Source organism: Microtus ochrogaster, unplaced genomic scaffold, assembly GCF_000317375.1.
Source record: "Microtus ochrogaster isolate Prairie Vole_2 unplaced genomic scaffold, MicOch1.0 UNK92, whole genome shotgun sequence".
Taxonomy (NCBI): Eukaryota; Metazoa; Chordata; class Mammalia; order Rodentia; family Cricetidae; genus Microtus; species Microtus ochrogaster.
This window is the reverse complement of record NW_004949190.1, coordinates 216,432-237,799: the sequence shown is the minus strand read 5'-3', so window position 1 is coordinate 237,799 and position 21,368 is coordinate 216,432. Positions and strand designations below refer to the sequence as shown.

The window sequence follows — 21,368 nt, the reverse complement described above, 5'->3', positions numbered from 1 at the left end:
ACATACTACAATTTCACTTATCCTCTTGATGGGTATTTTTGCTAGTTACTTCTTGGCTTAAAGTTTTGTTTTCTATTTTTATGCTTAATTACTTTTCATGGTAAATACTATTTGTTGCAGAAAGGAGAAAATATAGGTGTAACTTCTTGCTGTTTCACGTAATGTTAGGTTTGAAGACTGGCATTTAGATAAAAGACGTTTTGCGTTTGCTGTGACTTCCAGGGCAGTTGGTGTCACATGATGTAGCTTTAGAGAACTGTCTGTGAGAAACATGTAAAGAAGTGTCTCGTGCCATTAAGAGTAGCTATGGCTTTGGTGTCAATGTAGGGCTGTTAAAATAAGGACGTCCCCTTCTGTACTTTGCATATTTAAAGATTTGGTACAAACATAGCAATGACTTATTTTAGTCAAGGTGTCCTCATCCACTCTGAGGACAGATAATTCTCTATTGTTTGGGGCAGTGCCTTTTTTTGTAGATACTTTACCACTTCCCTTAGCTTCTGCCTGTGGAAGCAACACCTTCCCCACCCATGGCCATCAAAACTATCTCCAGCCATTGCTGCATAACCCCTCAGGAACTACCCTTCCTAGTTGAACCTTCATATGAAACAGTGGGTATCTTATAGTAGCTGAGAACTACTGCTCTAGTGCAAGGGGATTCATGTTTGCTTGCTTTTTGAAAATTATTTTCATTCTTTAGAATGTCATTTTTTTTATTCTTCCACAATTTCTTGCATGTATGCCATGTGTCTTGATCATATTAAACCAAATCCTCCCTCTCGCTCTGTCTTGGACATTCAAAAACTTCACTTTCCCACCTTCATATCCATTGTTTGTCTTTAATAATCCACTGAATCCAGTTTGTGCTGCCTGCATGTGCATAGGTGTGGGTCTGTCCACCTGAGCATGGGAAACCTGCCAATGGCCACATTCCTGAAGAAAAGTGATTCCCCCTCCCTCAGCAGCCATAATTTGCTAATATCTCTATAGCCGAGGATGAAGCTGAGAAATAGCCCTACCTCAGGACCCTACTCTGGAATTCAGTGCATTTTCCCACGTTTTAAGTTAGAGCTAAAGGTACTGGATGGTAGGAGCTTAGTGATAAGCATATACATACATACATACATACATACATACATACATACATACATACATACAGTATCGTGTAGGTTGACCTCAAACTCACTATTTAGATGAGAATTACCTTGAACTTCTGATCCTTCTTCCTTTACTTTCCAAATGCTCAGGTTACAGGTATGCATGATCATGTCCAGTTTATGCAGCGCTGGAGATCAAACCCAGGGCCTTATTCATTTGAGGCATGCACTCTACCAATTGTATTCCATCTCTAGTCCTGACCCTTTTGATTTTCAGACCACCTATATGTCTGCCTGGAAGAGATAGCAGTTTTCTTTCCAGAGCAGCCAGTGAGAAAAACCTTCAAAATCACTAGGGTGGCTGTTCTTTTATCCTGGCTTTACTTTCCGATAATGCAACCTCCATCTCTAAAGCTTACAGATCTTCACCTCACAGACCTTGCTTTCGTCTCTGAGTTGACCAATTCCTAGTTTTATCTCAGCAAGTGATAACAACAGTGCCTACCTGAGTGGGTGGATATATGTAGAGACAATGGATCTAATGAATATCAGTTTGAAGTCCCAAACACAGAGCCGTCCATCACCATCATTAGTGTGTAAATTTTAGTTTTGAGCACGGATGTGATTATTATAATTATCACAGTCTCAAACTTCCAACTCTTTTCTGTGCCTATGCTATTTGCGTACGTTGCACTCCCAACATTGATTCGCTATTTGAAGTGATTTTCAATCAAGCATAACGTGATTGGGGAGTTTGAACTCATTCTGCCCAGATAACTCTTCCTCTTGCTCTCTTTTTAGGAATTACTGATATAAAACAAAGACCAAACATTATTGTTTTTCCAGCTGGGCAAATCTAATGGTAGCCACACAGCCTGTTTGCTTAATTAAGATCTGACCCCTGCAGTAACCTTGCCTTCCAATAACTTCATGTTGGCATGAGGATATGGGACAGCATAGTAGCATCTGGCTTCCAAATATAACTCCGACTTTTAAAGTGGGAATGTTTGTTTATTTTTTTGTTTGTTATTTGGTTGGTTTTACCCTTGATATCTCTGTTTCCCAAAGAAAAGACACTATTCCATGGCAGTCAGTAGTGGAGGTGGTTTTTTTTGTTTTTGTTTTTTTGTTTTTTGTTGTTGTTTTGTAGTGGAGTTCTTTTGCATCTAGGATTTCCTAACATCGTTCTTTTTCCTTCTCTTAAACTACTCTCCCTGTAGTTCTGACTTTGGCTTCCATCCTTAAGGAATTTTGTAGGAGGAAAACCATAACACTTTCTCTTTTATGCTGAGATTTCTAGTACATGGGAAATGAGCCCCTCTTTTTGTGTCTAGAAGGAGAAATGCTTTTTCTAACAGTGTTCTCCTTGCTCCAGCATCCTGGAGCCTGCAGCTTTTGCCTTTGCTGCCACCTCTTTCTCTGCAAACTCTGCCAAAGGCCTGCAGGGGCTGCTTTCTGACGGCTGATGTTTGCAGTTTACCAAACACAACAAAATGCTTGTTTAGGAATAAATTTTCTCAATTAATTCTCAAGTACTGTGCTGCCTGCATTTCTTTCTTCCTTCCTTCCTTCCTTCCTTCCTTCCTTCCTTCCTTCCTTCCTTCCTTTCTTTCTTTCTTTCTTTCTTTTAGTTGATAATAGGCTAGGAATAAGTTCTTTCAACCATCTTTAGAAAGGTCCTGCTTCCAACTTCATTTTCTATCCTCCAGTCATTCCAGAACACTTTTGCAACAATACAAAATCTCACTGGATCACGTCACTGCTTAAAACATTTCACTGCCTTCCTGTTATATACACAAAAACTGTAGACTGCAGGACTTGACATCTTAGTATCTCCAGGTGCCTGATGTCATTGCATTATCATTGCAAGTACCAAACTGTGGTTTCAATCATCAACACTCCACAGTATTGCATAGGTGGGGGGACTTTTCTCTTGTTTTGGATGGTTTTATAGTAGAAATAAAAATGTCAGGGAAGGGAAAAGACACAGAAGCTGCTAGAAGCCCATGTTGGATCTTATCTGAAACAGGTAACTAAGCATGAGAAGTGGGATCTTAAGTTCTCTAGTTAATAGTATACAGGTGATGACAAGTATTAAGATTCTCTTGATGGATAGGTGTTAGATGTGATACACAGGCTGTTCCTTGAAAGCTCTGAGTGAGCCCAGGAGTTCAGAGAAAATGCTCAGTTGCAGTCATGCATGTTCCTTAACTGTGGCACTCCTGAGATCCTTAAACATGTGGAGAGAGACATGGGGTACCTACATGATAACCCTTTCCCCAACTTTATTTGATAGCCAGAAACCTGTTTTCACGGAGCATCTTGTGAACCAGTAGTGCTCTGCGGAGCCGACTTGGGAAATGCTGCTGTAGGCAATCCAAAGGAATGCCTGACCAAACTCCCCTCTGCCTCATCCAGATGCAGCACATTGTTTCTGTAAGTGCTGCTTGAGTGTAGTGACTAATTTGTCCATTTCAAAGGGGCATCGGCCTTCAAAAATCCCAGCTCCCAACGGATTAGAACTAACAGAGTAATAGTAGAACTCATTTAGGGAATTTATTCAGGGGAAGGAGAAAGGCAGAGAGCGACCCATGTTACCACAAGCCTGTCATTAACAATTACAAATCATGCATAACAGTTTTAACATTTTCGTTGCTACTGCTAATCCAGTTATGATACCTCTGGAGAATTAGAAAACATAAAATCCCATAGCTTGGAAGCAAAGGAGTACTCCACAACTATCAGATCCACAGTGGAAGAGTTTTGTGTTTTAGCCTACATATTATATGCAGATGGATGTTTGAGATTGAAGAATTGGCCTCTGAAAACAAATTTTTGCTTCAGTTGTTGGACTGAGCTTCGGAAGACTTCTCCAGTTCTCATGTTTTGTGGTGCTAGGTAAAAATGAAAGTCCTGACTTTGCATCCTTGTTTTGGCCCTAAAGAGCAGTGTCCCCCTTGCATCTTGGGGCCTTGTTTCCACGTGTCAAAGAAAAAGGGATTTCCGGTTCCCTCTTGGAGGAAATCCTAGGAGATCTGCATAATGAGATTAGAACAACTCATGAGCTGAATAATGCAGCTGAGGAAGCTGTGGGATGAAAGTGGGAGAAATCTGGGCAGGGAAGAGTGTACAGGTTTCCTCTGTACTGAAGACTGGACTAGGAGGAGACTCCACGAAGTGCCCTCAGCCCCCAGAAAGCTGTTCTAAAGCTGTGGATGCAGAGAACGTTGACCATGTTTTGTGCAGAGATGCGGTAAGTACTGAAGCACCCAGGCTTTCTTTTTCAGCAGTGAGGGTGTCTCTTTTGCATCATGGCCTAATCCAGATCTCGCAAAACCCGTTGAGCATTTTTCCGCAAGGATATGTGCCCTCGTACCCTCAAAATTTTGTAACTCACTTCATGATCACTTTTGGAAGTCATGATTCACCCCATCAATCTGAGCTTTAAATAGAGTCATTTGGGACCTAGATGTATATGTTTTACATCTTAGTAAAATTAATAACAGCCTCTAAACATTCACACAAAACTGTGTTTGTTCCCTCACATTGTTCCTTGTTACAGTTCTGAAACCATCAGGAGATGGAGAAAGAAGAAGACATGAGTTTTGTTTCCTTTGTAGTTATTGATTACTTAGAAAATGGTACAGCTGGGACCCATGAGATCACATTTAGAGGGACATGCTGAGAAGCTTAAAGACCTGAATTCCATCCCCAGACATGCTCCTAACCCCAATATACTTGATATTGGGTGCTATGCATTATGAAGAGACAGATCACTAGAGTTTCTGCAAATATCAGATTGCATTTCACAAACCATAAGGCCTCAAGAGGATATGAATAAGCAAAGGGTAGTCTGTGGGGGTGGTTGGTTCTAGCATGAGTCAGGACAGAATTGGCAAGGAGTGTAAGGAAGCAAGGACCTACCAGGGAGCATTCTTCAGCTCTGTGACATATTCTCAGAGGAAGGACAGTTGAGTTTTGTGTCATGCCCCTGGCTGGGTCATGCTGTGATGCTCCTCCATCTGCATAGCTTTGGTTTGGGGTGTTTGTCCACAGGCCAATTGATGAGTAGCAAAGTAAGGCTGGCACTGATGCCCAAAAAGCAGCAAATCACCAGCAGAGGGCCCTTGCTGAACTGACGGAACTCGCATAGAACATAGTAAGCTCTTAAGTCTATGTAGCCTGCTGGAACAGACTGGGGCTCAAATCTTTTTACCTTATTAGATGGCGTGCCATCTGAAAAGTAAAGGGAGTCATAGTCAATAGGCTGTTTCGTGTAGTTTGTTTCACCCCAGGACTTTTAAAGATAGATAGATAGATAGATAGATAGATAGATAGATAGATAGATAGATAGATAGATAGATAGATAGGTAAGTAGGTAGGAGGATAGGTAGGTAGGAAGGTAGATAGTCAGTCTTTATGCATAGTATAAATCCTGCAATGTAGAAGCAAGTAAAAACAACTTCTCACAATAAATGCAGATATACAGTTACAGAAAATATTTAGAAGCAGAACCCAGAAATGCAAAGCTACAGCAGCCTCATCACTCAACAAGCCGGTCCCAAAACCAGACTAAGAACAGACAAAATGCTGCCAAAGCCCAAATCTGTGCCCAATCTGAAAACACCTCTTGCTTCCATCCTTCCCAGCCTTCTGCCTGACAAGAGGGGCATATCAGGCAGGGTCAGCTACTGCCTGACAGCAGCTGAAACATGGACAGAAATGGGATGAAAAACAGCATGCAGATGGGGTCCGGATGAGGAGGGGAGAACTGGGATTTAAGCAGGGTGTGAGCTTTCAGCGCCCTCTTCCATGCTGTTCTCCCCAGCTGCAGCCGCAGAGGACTGTTTCCGCTCACTCGGCACCTTCTTTCTTGGGACAGTGTTGTGTCTGTCTGTTCAGCTGAAGAGTGATCTGTCGAATCTGCTACAAGAATTTCCTGGCCTGGGACCCCCACTAGGGGCTGGGCCTGGGGTGGGAGCTGAGAGGCCACTTTGTCTTGCTGAAGGTGTGCGCACAGAGTTGTTTTTTTTTTTAACTTTCCATGCGGGAATATCTTCCCTGCATCAGTCCCTTTGTTTAAATCAGCAGTGTATCAGTTGGACTCCATTTCCCAAGGTGAATACTGGGGGCGCTAGGTAAAACGGTGGCACAGGATTGACCATGCTCTCTCCTTGGCTAGTTCTCCATTTAATATGCTTTCATATTTCACCTTTCTGCCTGTCACTAGGGCACAATATACCTTTCGTGTGCCCCATTTGTCACTCATATGCCTTCAATGCAGGATGTACAGCACTTCAGTCTTTTTCTGTACCACTTTTATTAGACATTTTCACAGACTATAAAATTCACCCTTGTGAAGTATACAATCTAGTGAGTTTTGGCATATGCACAACAAACACAGTTATCTCATACCTAACATATTAGCAATCACTCTCTACTCTGACCCTTATTCCCAGATCTTGGCATCCACCAGTCTAATTTCTGGCTCCTCAGATTGATCTTTTCAATCCATTTCATAGAAAGGAAATCATACATTTAGTATACTTGTTATTGTTATTATTGTCTGGGTTTGGAACAGATTTAATGCTGCAAATCAGACTGTTTTTGAACTCACTATATAAACCTGGCTAACCTCAAATGTTTAGCAATCCTCTTTCCTCAGACCCTTGAATGCTAGAATTAATATCCAGGTTATTTGTCATACTTTGTTAAAGAATACTTTTGTCTATTTGTCAATTTATGTTTCTATATGATATCTCTTGATCATATCCACCCCCAACTCCTCACTCCAACTCCCTGGAGATATTTTCAATATAGCTCCATCCCACCTTGACATCCTCTTCTTTTTTGTCCCACTTAATCCACTTAGGGTTGCCCACATGCTTATGGGTGTGAGATCACCCATCAGTAGTCGCATTATTTAGGAAAAAAGACATCTATTTCCTTAATAACCATCCCTGAGCAAGATCTCCTGAACCAGTGCTTTTCAACCCTCCTAATGCTGCGACCCTTTAATACAGTTCCTCATGTTGTGGTGACCCCCAACCATAAAATTATTTTCACTGCTACTTCATAACTGTAATTTTGCTACTTTTATAAATTGTAAATAATTTTGGAGATTGTTGACTGATGTTTCTGTCCCACCAGGTCCCACAGCCATTTAGTCTCAAATAAACACACAGAGGTCTACATTAATCATAAACTGGTTGGCCTATTAGCTCAGGCTTTCTTATTAATTAATTCTTACATCATAAATTAACCCATAATTCTTGTCTATGTTAGCCATGTGGCTTGGTAACTTTGATCAGAGAGGCATTCTCATCTTGCTCCCTCTTGGTCTGGGTGATGACTGCAGACTGAGCATTTCTCTTCTCAGAATTCTTTTGTTCTCTTCGCCCTACCTATACTTCCTACCTGGTTGCTCTGCCTATACTTCCTGTCTGGCTACTGGCCAATCAGCGTTTTATTAAAATACAATTGACAGGGTACAGACCATTGTCCCACAGTGGGAGATAGAGGTTTACCAAATGGGTTACAACCCACTGGTTGAGAACCTCTGTTCTTTTAGGATGTAAGCCCCTCCCTAATTCATACTGGAGATTTGACCAACTTGATTTGGTGCAAAGCTCTTGTAGGTTACCATAGCTACTTTGAGTTTATGATTTCACCTGTATCATGTGTAGAAAATAGCTGTACACAACACTGTTGCTCATTATCTGACTCTTCCATTCCCTCCTTTCCATCTTCCGTGGTGTTTCCTGGGTCTTTGAGGGTAGTTGATATAGATGTCCCATTTAAAGCTGAGCACTTAGTAGTCACTTATCAGTTATGTCACTACAAAACTGGTGTGGGAGGTCCTTCTGTCTATGTGTTGCTTTTATTGGTTAATGAATAAAGAAACTACCTTGGCCTGTTGATAGGGCAGAACTTAGGTAGGCAGATAAAACTGAACTGAATGCTGGGAGAAGGAAGGCCGAGAGAGACAGATGCCATGGATTGTCAGAGTCAGACATGTCAAAACTTTGCCCATAAGCCACTGCCACATGGAAATACACAGATTAATAGAAATGGGTTAAATTCATATGTAAGAGTTAGCCAATAAGAAACTAGAGCTAATGGGCCAAGCAGTTATTCAATTAATATAGTTTTTGTGTGATTATCTCAGGTCTAAGATAGCCAGGTGGCCAGTACGAACAAGCAGCCTCCCTCCTACTACACAAAACCAAAACAAAACAAAAGCTTTCTCTGACCAAAGTTGAAAATAGGACTATCTATGGGTATAAAATAAATATTTTGAAGGCAGTTTGGCAGTGTGTTCATTTAGCAAAACAATGGTAGTAGGTTCCAATGCACTAGGACTTATGACCTCCTTAACCAAGGGCTTTGATCAGGTTGACAACACTAGACATGGACTCCTTCTTCATCAGGTCTTAAAGCCAGTCATAAAGCAATTGGTTACCATTTAGAAACACTAGTGACAATCTATTCTGCTGGCTTCTAATTCCACTCATCCCAGTGAACATCAAGTGAAGAGTGGTTAGCTGAGACTTCTTTGAAACTAGAGCTTGACCATGAATGGAGGGGAAAAAAGATGATAGGTGAATGGGTCAATAGAGCAGAACCCTAAATGGAAATTCTTTATGCAAGCCTTTCTGGAAAACAGCATAGACAGGACTCATCTTTGTTTGGAAATGATATCTGACATACATTGACAGAGTGCCTAAAGAGGCTCAACTTTTCTTTCTTTTCCTTGGCTCTGGAAACCACCCACAAACACAAAATACATTTGTGACTATGCTGATCCTCAAATCCTCCTGTCTGAACACTCTAGTGATCCAAAGCAGAATCTACTATGTGGTTGTGGGAAGTAATTCTGGCCAGAAAACAAATGCTGGGCTCAAGAAATCTCAACTGTAGACTTAGGAAGATGGCTCATCAAGTAAGAACACTTACTACACAAACATGAGAATCTGAGTTGAAGTCTAGAAAGCCAATTGTGGTCACAAACACTTCTAATCTCAGTGCTGTTGTGGCCAGAGTCAAGATAATAGTAGAGGACTGATGCCTACCAGCCTAGTTCCAGGATCAATGAAAGACCCTATCTCAAGGGAGTAAGGTGGAGAATGATATAGCTTATGTTCTTTCAGTCTCCATCCCCCCCACAGTTGTGCATCCCACATACACAAATGTAAACATACGTAAAGCACATTCAAAACAGAGAGACAAGTGCTGGCCCAAACTTGCTTATCACCAAACATGGAGAAAATAGGGTAGATTGTGTCCACTGAGAACCTGGGCATAATATGATGGTCCAGCATGTATTATGAATATAAAGGCTTAGGAGTGAGTGACCGTCTAGCCACCATCCAGGATCTGGTAATGTTTTAGAAATTCTATAAGAGATAAGGAGTATATTTTGTCTAGCTCTGTCAATATATCATGAGACTCTTAGTCTCAGAGTCACAGGTTCAAGCACCACCAGATGAAGAGGGAACTCACAAAGTCTGGTCAATAATTTATTAAGGGTTGCAATGGGAAAACAGACTCACAAATACAGAACACGGTAGACAGTGCTGCTGATCCAGCTGCCGTTGTCCTGCCATTCTACCCAAGGGTGATTACAACCAACTGCAAGTCTTGCTCCTTCTCCCCAAGAGAGAGCACGTAATCCCTCTCCTAAGTTTTATTTGGTCCGGTATCAAGAGAAAACCACGCATAGGCCAGTCTCTCCCAATGCCATTGGCTGAATGAATCGAACTCCCACAGCAAGCTTTACTTCATGAAGGCAAAAATAAACATCGTCACTCTGTTGAAGGTGGATAATTTCTAACACTAGTGGCTGAAGTTTTTGCTTCTCCTTTGGAGGCTGGTGAATTCCTTATACAGAGGTGGGATCTGACTCTGTAAAATATGCCCAGCCTAAGAACTATGCATCATCCCCAACTATTCCTTTGTAAAAATACTTTCTGCCTTCAGGAGACCTCATAATTTCAAGCAAGTAATGATGTAACAATAATTTTACATATTCAGCAATAATATGTAAGCAGTATTACATTGAAAACATTAGATGTCTTGTTTACTTCTTACAACTCATGAGGCTGTCATTGTTAGCGTCCTCGTTCACATATGAGAGAATTGAGGTAAAGAGACATTAAGTAGCCACTCAGCTGATAAGCAAGAACTCAGTATAATGGAGCTGAATGTTAAACTCAAATAGGATATTCTGAAGTTGGGCATTTTCTTCCATTCATGATAGATTCTAATGCCTACATCTTTGCTCTGTATTCTGCAGCCTCATCATGGAAAAGCATCAAAGGTCCATGTTACAGTGTAATTAACAAAAAAAAAGCTACTTTGAAACATTGTGTTCATCCAAGCATTGTGGTGCATGCCAGAACTGAAGAGGGAGAGGTAGGTGGACTTCTGTGAGGCCAGTCTCGTCTACATAGCAAGTTCCAGGACAGCTAGAGCTGCTACATAAAGAAACCCTGTCTCAAAAAAAAAATTGAAACATTGTGTTCCATTGGCACCTAGTATGAACTTAGTTAATGAGATTAGTACTAAGGACCACTGATAGGACCTTACTATAATGACCTACAGACGAATGAAGTTTTATGGGGGACAGAGTGTGATGAAGATCTGAAAATCATAATAATCTACACCCTCAAGGAAGCAGATCTTGTAACAGGATCAGGGCCTGCTTGTTGGGGCATTCTGTCCTGCCAGGTTCCCACAACTGTTTAGCCCCAAAGAAAATCACACAGAGATCTCCGTAAGATTATAAACAGATTAGCCCATTAGCTCAGTCTTCTTATTATCTCTTGTAGCTTATATTAACCCATTATTCTCATCTATGTTAGTCACGTGGCTCGGTACCTTTCAGCCGGGCAGGTTACATCTTGCTTCTAGGTAGTCTGGGCTGGAATGGGAGGAGCTTCCTTCTTCCCAGAATACTCCTGTCCTCTTTGGCTCCACCTCTACTTCCTGTCTGGTTTTCCCACCTATACTTCCTGCCTGGCCAATCAGCATTTATTTAAAACATGATTGACAGAATACAGACAATTCTCCTGCACCAGATATAGTTAAGCCATAAATCCAAGCAGTTCTAGACTTGGAGCTATGGAAGGAAGAACTTAAATAGTATACATCACCAGTTCATATGGTAGACCCATTGATCTCACTGCAAATCCCAAATGATCTGAACTCAGGGACCCTGAACACTGATTGTTCAGGGATACAACAGAATCTCATTGTAGGAGATAAAATCATTCTATATGATACTTATTCTCACTTAGCCTGACCACAGCATACATCCTTCTGTTCCTCATCTCACTACAGTTCCAGGGTCACAGGTGATTTACTATGAGTACCCTTTCATGTGTGCTTTCTTTCTACTTAGAGGAAGATTAAAAGGCTTTCTCAGATTTACACAATGAAATAAAAAAAACTGCTTGGAAATCAATGGGATAGCCCTCGTGCACACTTTCCCAAAGGATGCTGAATTGATGTGGGTGGGAGAAAAACCCAGTCATTGAAATAAGACTGAGTAAGTCCTACTTAGGATCTGTCCCCACTAGTAGGAATACAGCTAGGCTACAAATGACCAGCATTGTAGGCTGGAATTTTGAACACTTGGAAGATACCCAAATGGCCATCTTATCTAACCCACAGCCTTCAAATAGAATTTTTAGAAACATGGTCTTCAAAATAATCTTTGAGTGAAAAATAGATTTATATCATTTAATAACTTAAATTAATGTGAAAGTCCATGCATATAGGATTATATATCAATGTATATTTAATCATACCCATTAAAATGTCTAAATCAGACTATTCCACATAAAACTATTTCTATCCCAACATATAATTTATTCATAGCTATTATGACTTTCTTGTGTAGTTTTTCATGTTTTCTTAAGGAAAATACAAGTGAATATGACTATATACTGTTTAAAGTATAGTCTATAGTACATAAAATATAATATGAAGTTCATAGCTGCTTATGCCTCGCTTTTTAAAATCTCTTCTGTCAAGTCTGTATATCATTTCCATATTCTCCCTCCATTCTGACCTCTTGCCCTCTGAAGTGGCCTGAAGATTTTCTACCACTGTATCAGTGAAATGCCACAAGAGCAGAAAGAAGTTACATTCAAGCTCAGCCATGAAAATATAGTAGAATGAGAGCAATGGCAACACAAAGGGTGCACTGATTCTTGAGATAAGCATCTAGCCCTCAGAAGCCCTACAAAGCTGTTTCTAAATAGCCAAGAATTTCTCCACTAAGAGAATGACAATCTGATGGTGAAGAAAAGAGGAAAGAGAGAAACCACCACAAAAGCTTTTGTTTCCAGAGTGTTCGGAGAAGGATAGCACCAGGCAGGTGACAGCTCATTAAAGCCACATTCTTAGAGCTCTCTGCAAAACTCGCAGTCACCTGAATAGGACCAAGAATCCTTTCTCTGCCACTATCTAGCTAGAGCCTCTTTGTGCAGCAGTTGCTTACTTTATTATCATTATTATTATTAAAGTGGTGCTGTGTTTGAGGAGCTTTAAAAAAAAAACAGAATTCTGTGCAGGTCTATGCACTCACTCTCCCAGCAAACATTGATTTATTTGGAGATTAAAACAAACCTTTCCAGTGAGTCAGAGAGTGTCGCCTGTTGATGGCGAAAGAGGGCAATCTCTATTTTCACTTTGGGTAGCATTCTGCCTAAGGGAGATTTCAGCTGAGAAGGCTCTGCCCACAAATTCTGGAAGGCAAAGCAGATATCCCCCAAGTGGGCTGAGTGGAAAGCACTTTGGGTAGCAGCAACTGTATAACTTAGTTGCATGAAGTTTGAATCTGTTAGATCCAGGCTGTCTGAGGGGCCATGTGAACATGTAGTATTGAAGTCTATTGGCTCACAGAAGAGTGGCGCATTGATTAGCTTCTTAAGGATGAACGGTTTAATTCTGGCTCACAGTTTGAGGATACGGTCCATCATGGCAGCAGGAGTTTGAGGCAGCTGGTCACATTGCACCCAGAGTGGGTTACGAGCACTGGTTGCCTTTCCAGAGGACCCAAGTTCAGTTCCCAGTCAGGTGGCTCACAGCTGCCTGTAGCTTCAGCATAAGGAAATCCAGCATCTTCTACACAAGTACCTTGTGTAGGTACATCTGTAGGGAGTGCCTACACAAATGTGCACAGATACACACATATACAAAAGTAAGAATAACGTAAATAATTGAGGGAGCAGAGGCTTACAGAATTTTTTTAAGTGTCAGCCTTCCCAGACATGTGACAACCTCCTGAGTTTTACCTCCTTCTGGAGGAGGTATTTGTTTCCAAAGAAAGTCTGTTGGACTGCAAAATTTAATTGCAAACTGGCAATCATTTAGGCAACAGGATGGATCTCTAATTGCCGTATTTTAGACTTTGGAAAGAGCAAAAGAAGTAATAAATATTTAGGGTACGGAAGTGTTCTCTAAGCACGTCAGAAATCATAGTTCTGTTTATTTATAAGGTCATCCCTCATATAAAGAGATGGAGATAGCTTCTTTTTCCAGTCCATCTGTAACGATACGTCTTAATGCTTTTCTGATTTCTTCATGGTGTTTCTCTTCCACTACTTTTCATAGTATTTTGTGGGAATTTAAATAGAAACATGGGACATGGGGAGACTAGAAGCTATGCAGCCTGAATACTTTTGTTACAGTATTCTCCTGAGGGGTCCTGGAGCCAGCTTGGGTTTACACTGATTTCCTGCCAGTTTTTAGCTAGGCGCACTGAATATGTTCCAAGGATAGTTGGTTCAAAGCCCAGCCACCTCAGAAAATCTCAGAATGGAGAGGATAGAGACTGGGGTGGCTTTTCTTGCGCATGTGGTTGGGAAGCATGCTGTGTTGGCCCTATAAAGATTCAGGGAGAACTGAGACATGTGCCCCATTCTTAGATAGAAAAATTAAACACAAACAAGAGAAAGTGGCTTGTGCAAAGTGAAAGGGAGTTGATACTGGGGCTACCATAATGATTCATAGATACTATTCCAAACTTTTAGCACCATTTGTGAAAATAACACACACTGGAAGACAGAAAAGCTATTTTAGGGTCTACTCTTCTTTTTTTTTAAATTTATTTATTTATTAAGGATTTCTGCCTCCTCCCCGCCACCACCTCCCATTTCCCTCCCCCTCCCCCGATCAAGTCCCTCTCCCTCATCAGCTTGAAGAGCAATCAGGGTTCCCTGACCTGTGGGAAGTCCAAGGACCGCCCACCTCCATCCAGGTTTAGTAAGTTGAGCATCCAAACTGCCTAGGCTCCCCCAAAGCCAGTATGTGCAGTAGGATCAAAAACCCATTGCCATTGTTCTTGTGAGTTCTCAGTAGTCCTCATTGTCCGCTATGTACTCTTCTTCTGAGCAGCTTTGTAACATGGGTCAAATTCTTTCAGGTTATCTGTGGCTTCATTTTCATAAGTTTTCCCCTAAACCATTACAAATGTTAGCGTAAAATGAATGAAGATCCCGAGACATTTACATAAGAATTGGTGGAAGGTTGACAATAATTTCTCTCATTTTCTTTGATTCCTGTTTACCTCTGTCTTCTGCTTTCTCCCCATATTGGTTGAGTAGATTAGTAGACTCCAGTGCCACAGTACTCTGAAGACCCTGAAGCTCATACGTCCAGTGGAAAACCTCTCCCTGCAGTTGCCCTGCCATTGATGTCTTAGTGGAAGGCCCAGTTGAAGAACCAATCTACATTCTTTTGAAGCTAAATATTTCCAAAGTTTTTGTGTGTGCTCTAAAGACCTGCGAGCTTCTGTGAGAGCCACAGCAAATGTTGTTTTGTAGGTCATTGTACATTTCCTTTACCACAAAATGCTGAGATTTGGGATAATTAGAGCCCTGGGGGCAAATGGCCCTGCTCCTGTCCTTTCCCTGAAGAGTTCCACTCGTTTGTGCCAGCTGCACTTGTCTGCTTGCATGTAGACATGGCAGGGCTGGGGACTCAAGGCCTAGACAGAGAGAGAATCAGTATGAAATGAAATATGTCTTAAAGGGTTCTTCTTTGTAAGCCAAAACTCAGGAACTATTCTTACAGGCTATACTTTCATGGATAAGTAGTTAACATCTAAGGGAAGAACAGTCATGGTTAGATAAACTTATACAGAAAAGTAGAAAACCAAAGTTTTAGCCACATCATTGAAGTTGATGAAAAGTGCAGTTTTCTTTTCTTTTTTTTACATTTTTTTTAAAAATTTATTTATTTATTAAGGATTTCTGCCTCATCCCTGCCACCGCCTCCCATTTCCCTCCCCCTCCCCCAATCAAGTCTCCCTCCCCTATCAGCTCAAAGAGCAATCAGGGTTCCCTGCCCTGTGGGAAGTCCAAGGACCACCCACCTCCATCCAGGTTTAGTAAGGTGAGCATCCAAACTGCCTAGGCTCCCCCAAAGCCAGTACGTGCAGTAGGATCAAAAACCCATTGCCATTGTTCTTGAGTTCTCAGTAGTCCTCATTGTCCGCTATGTTCAGAGAGTCCGGTTTTATCCCAGGCTTTTTCAGACCCAGGCTAACTGGCCTTGGTGAGTTCCCAATAGAACATCGCCATTGTCTCAGTGTGTGGGTGTACCCCTCGCGGTCCTGAGTTCCTTGCTCGTGCTCCCCCTCCTTCTGCTCCTGATTTGGACCTTGAGATTTCTGTCTGGTGCTCCAATGTGGGTCTCTGTCTCCTTTCATCGCCTGATGAAGGTTAATATTCAGGAGGATGTCTATATGTTTGTCTTTGGAGTTCGAAAATACCTAGAAAACTGCACTCATATACAGGTTAAATAAGTGAAGTTTTCTAGGTATTTTCGAACGTGGAATTTTAATAAGACAACATCGCTCTCATGATCTGTTGCTTTGGGCTTTGGTTATAATTAAATGATGCTTTGCTTGCTACAGATTTGTAATTATATGCTCTTTTCTTGATAGTGGATAGGAAGGAATTTCAGAATCAGATATCACTCAATGTCCTAGTGCTCCCAATTACAAGTTATGTGACCTTGGAGAGATAAATTAATTTTGTGGTGCTGCACATCGAACTTGGAAACAATCATTCTACCACTGACCTATGGTCAGGGCTTTACATTTCTTAATTCTTGATTTCTTCTTTGATAAAATTGGCATGATCATATATACAACAGAATGTTATTGGTGAAAGACAATGAAATAATGTACTTAAAATCACCATGTGCATAGTGTACACTTAGATCTCAATAAATGTTAACCATTATTATATTATGATGACATATATTGTTATTATTAGCCTTTATAATTTTTAATGCATCTCATGAACAATGTCAGTTTGTTTTTTTATCAGTTTTAGTGCCCCATAATTTATCCACATAATATGAACTTATTATATTTTTATTAAAAAATTGCCCTGCTCCCTAAGCATCTTCCTAAAGAAACCCATGGCTCCTATGATTTCACCACTCTTCCACTATCCTGTGGCAAAGCACTTTCCACACATCATTGAGTAGGTCAACCTTGAAGCATAATCATTACTATTTTTGTGTGCACTATTGTGTGTGCACATGTGTGTCAGTGCATGTGTGTATGAGAGAGAAAATCAAAGACAGAAACAGAAGACACAGAGAGACAGAGACAAGACTAAGAGTATGCATACTCATGAAATACAGAATATACTAAAGAAAACCCAGTGGAAAAAGTTCCAGAGATCATTCTTTTAAACTCACAGGGTGAATTAACTTTTCTTCTCTACGGCAACTGTCTGTTAGATTCTGTGAAGTAGAAATACATGAAAGAGATTCAATTTCAAAAAAATAATTTATACACAGGTGTAAATAAGGTAATAGAAGGTGAAATTTAATTTCAGGACATCAGGTTTTGGTTCTCCTTTTCATCATTAACTAGTTCTGTTATTTCAGGGAAGTCAGTCTCGTGATTTGTTTCTCTCCAATAAAAAAATGAAGGGGAGAATCTATCTCACTTGATTCATATATAGTTATGAGCATCACTCTTGCTAATATATATGCAACTCTTTTGTAAACAGTGTGCTGGGTGGCCATAGCATACAGACACACATTCTGGTGATATTCAAGTTCCAGATTTTGTTCTTTCAATATCAGGTACCTCGAGAGGTCCAGAGGATTGGCTAGAATTATTGCACAATACTTTGTGGAGAAAAGGAGATGAGAGTTGAACCTTTATAGTCAAAGTCTTCAACATGTAGAAGAGCGTGAAAGAAGAAGGCTGTCTTGGTAGAGGAATTAACAATAAGTAACAACCAGAGACCAAAGGAATCTCATAATAAGCTATATAAAAATGTCTATGTACAAATGTATGAAAAGTTATATACAACAAGATAAGGGATAATGTTTCCAGGGTAGTTACAATAGACAATAGATGGTTTTTCTGAAGGTCTCAGAGAAGACTAAATGGTGGTAGTGTGGACTCCCTTTTAGGTAAGTCATTATCTTATTCATGCTGGACCATGGATAATCTCAATCAAGGAAAGTCCTTGTCCTCATTTCTCTAATGCTTATGATATTGCCAGGCACATAGGTACTGCTCAATTAATTCTTAAGAAAAGATGGATCAGCTGTAGCTCTTCTGTGGCTGTTTTAATACTACTACCCACAATTATTAACCTCTGGAGCAAGGATTGTGTTTTAGCTCCCTCTATGTAGCACAGCCCCATCTGCTGTTGAGAATGATGAAATTCTTTGAAAGTATGCCAATACATGATGTGGTTTGTATTTTTCTCCTCCACTCTGTTCCAGAAGATGCCTTACCACCTGTGAACAATAAGGTGACCAGCAAGTCGTGTGAGTATAATGGAACTACTTACCAACATGGAGAATTCTTCATGGCTGAAGGGCTTTTTCAGAACCGGCAACCCAACCAGTGCACCCAGTGTAGCTGCTCGGTAAGACCCTGCATCTTAATGTTCCTGCTGGTCACTACCAAGATGGGAAAGTAGCCATCTCTGTCCTTATGTTTTCAGTGAAGCAGATGGTATAAGATGTTTGAAGTAAGATAAGGTGTGTTTACATCTCAAGCCTCCCCACCTGTCCAAACTACCTGATCTTCATCAAGTTTGAGAGCAATTGTTAAAGAGCTAAAAGTCAGTTGTATCTAAGGCTTTTAGCCTAAGAGGGCTCAAATAGGCAAAGATGAGCTGTTTGACTTAATCATCACCTACATTTCCTAAATAGTTATACAACTTAACCCTTAACCTGAGGAGTCATAGTTATAGACGTCTTGGTAATGCTATAGGTAGAACACTTAGCACTGTTCTAGAGCTATGTGATCAAATTTGAAAAAACAACAACAAGGGAAAAAAACGGGTTATATATTTGCCCCTGTCATATTTCTAGGCACTTGATCATTGGACCACATCCCTATTCCTTTCATCTTGTTACCAATAGGTTATCAATCCCCAATTTCCTGCAATGAGAAAGTGAAGTTAATGCCTGATCGCAATGATTGCCATGACACTATTTGTCATTGTATATACTTTATAAAGTCTGCTAACTTTATCCTTGCCTCAATGTGTAGTCCAGAGACTATTAAACAGAACAATAAAATATGGTAAAATAGATATTTAGAATGAAGCATGAGAGGAGCGATCACTGGTTTCTTAGAGAAAGTCAAGTAGTGGCTTCTTTGGTGAGAGAGGCATCAGTTTTCTTTAAGGGTGTGACTCCTGGTAAGTGGCTCATTCTCCTGTGTATGTCCCCTCATGTCCAAGGGTACATGAGTGGTACAAATAGACTCAGTGGCTTACAAACAAAACAGACAAGACCTTGGGAGGGTGATGAGGGTGAATCCGGGAGGGCTTAAGGGAAGAGTGAGGGAAGAGTGTGATCAAAATGCATTGCATGCTTGCATGAAATCCTCAAAGAATTAGAAAAATATTATGTTTTAAGAAGATGAAGCATGAGAGGGTGAGGCTAGAGAACTGTTACAAGTTCGAGAACAAGCGGAATTACACAGCAAATCCGTGCCTCAAAAATTACAAAACAAACCACAAAAAAGATGAAAAAAAATAAAACTAGAAAGAACTTGGAAACATCTTTACTAACTGAGCAGGGAAATAAACAGTGGATTACCAAGGGTGATAGAATAGATAGAATCTCTTCCAGCTGGGATTTTTAAGTATCTCAGTAACCTGGGAGAATTTTATTGTGATGTTATTTCTCTAATGACCTTTCAAGCCTTACTAGGATGTGTATCCAAGAACAAAGCACAGGGCTTAAGAGATAACATTTAAAAGGTAGAATTCTAGGAAATTGAAATTATTTGAGTAACAGATGCAACTCCCAAAGTGACTTCTCTCCCTTGCCTCACAGGGTACTGAGCTGTGGTATTAAAATCACTTTGTATAATTTCTACTCCCCCAAAAGAGAGCCTGTCTTTGGTTTTGAAAAAAAGACTGTATTGAGTGTTACAAATAGTGACTATGACCCAAATTCTCATTTTCGTCCACTCCCAACAGACAGCTAGGTTATGATAAGGACCAAAGGATACCAGTAAAAATAAGAGAGGGACACAGGGTTTGGAGGCCGGTGGCAGTCCTCCCGGAATATTGCCTGTTTTCTTGGGCCTGGATATCTGACAAAGATTGCTAACTCTTTGGGGAGTTCATCTCTCTCATGAGGAAATAGGAAATGGGAACTGAAAGCATGCATCATGGGATGGAAGAAGAACCTAAAGCTAGCTGGAAGAGAAGTGGTACTATGTTTTGATCCCGGATGTACCCCAGGTACTGAGGTAATGCCTGACAATCCCTTTTCTCAGATCAGCCTGGAATTAATTCTGGATTTCCTTGGCAGGAGGGGAATGTGTACTGTGGTCTCAAGACTTGCCCTAAACTGACCTGTGCATTCCCAGTCTCTGTTCCAGATTCTTGCTGCAGGGTATGCAGAGGTAAGTGCTCTATATCCCAAGGATCAGAGGATTGCCATCCCAAGTAGAAGAATTTAGAAAAGAACAAAATACCTGCCCCATCTCTGAAGAAAAGGAATTAGTTGTGGTTGTCTTTGTGTATAAAAATGTACTCAAATTATATACTAAATGGACTCGTCACCCCCTCAAACCCGCCGTTTCTGCTTGAGCATCTATTTTGGTTTTATACTGGTACCAGACTTTCTTTCTAGCCTCCTGGGCTCGTACTTAATCACCTTTAACTTGGCCTTGCTTGCGTCTTCTCAAATTACCAAATCTATTAGCAATCTTTTCTAGTTTTTCCCATTGGCAATATTAATATTTTTTCTTTGGCTACATATAATCTATGACTGCATCAAGAATTTCCTGTACATTAAACTAAAACTAAACCATGCTCAAAGCCATGTAGAGAATATCTGCATCAAGGGCATTGCTAGACTGTTTATCATCTTTATGTGAAGTACAAAAAGGAACCCCATACTTAAGATACTCTATTGTCATTTTCCAGAAAGTCCCTATGTCTTTATACCTCCAGATGTGACACACTTGAGCAGGACCCAACCTACACAGTCATAGCAGAGATAATGTTCTTTGCCCTTCTAGAACTCACATTTCACCAGAGAAGACAAAAATAATTAAGCAAGCAAATATCTAAATATAGACAATATAAATATTATTAAACTAATAAATGAAAATATTATTTTTAAATCAGAAGTTTAAGCTTGAGTTGTGAGGAAGGCATTGGCTTGAGCATCTTAAAATTCAAATCTGAAAAATGAGTAAGAGTCATCCATGCAAAGAGCCTGGGGAAGAGAATTCCAGACAGAGATAAAAAATAGTTCTAAGGCCCAGAAAAGGAAGTGCTTGAAGCGTTCCAAGAGTCTGAGGGGCAGTGTGGCTGGAATCAGGTGACTGGTTGAGACTGGCAAGAGATGAGATGAGGCTGAAGGGATGAGCAGAAGTTAGAACATGCAAGGCTGTGGAGGCTGTGGAAAAGGAATTTGGATTTCAGTTTTACATGTGATGGGAAAACAGTGGAAATTTGTGAGCAAGAGTGCTGCAGGGTGCCATTGAAAAGGGCTCACTGGTTCTTTCATCCAGGTTTTACTGAAGGTAGCCAATAATATAAGAGGAGAGGCCCAAAGAGGTTGATTGAGTTACCTCTCCAGCATGGGAGGATGGGACTCGCTCTTGGGATCACATTGCATAGAAATTGTCCTAAGTGGGGGCGGGAGAGATGGCACAGTGGTTAAGAGCATTGCCTGCTCTTCCAAAGGTCCTGAGTTCAATTCCCAGCAACCACATGGTGGCTCACAACCATCTGTAAAGAGGTC

At 40.7% G+C, this 21,368-nt stretch overlaps 1 protein-coding gene across 2 annotated transcripts in view; it reads left to right on the top strand.

Annotated features, from left to right (window-relative positions):
* Positions 1-21,368, top strand: part of Chrdl1 (chordin like 1) — a 116,927-nt gene that overhangs the window by 53,831 nt on the left and 41,728 nt on the right. The window contains exons 5-6 of one of the 2 annotated variants that reach the window (XM_013355111.2): positions 17,871-18,013; positions 19,923-20,016. In XM_013355111.2, coding sequence (XP_013210565.2) covers positions 17,871-18,013; positions 19,923-20,016 — 237 coding nt within the window. Of the gene's footprint in view, positions 1-17,867; positions 18,014-19,922; positions 20,017-21,368 lie in introns of both variants that reach the window. The other variant, XM_026777970.1, reaches the window with a different exon arrangement.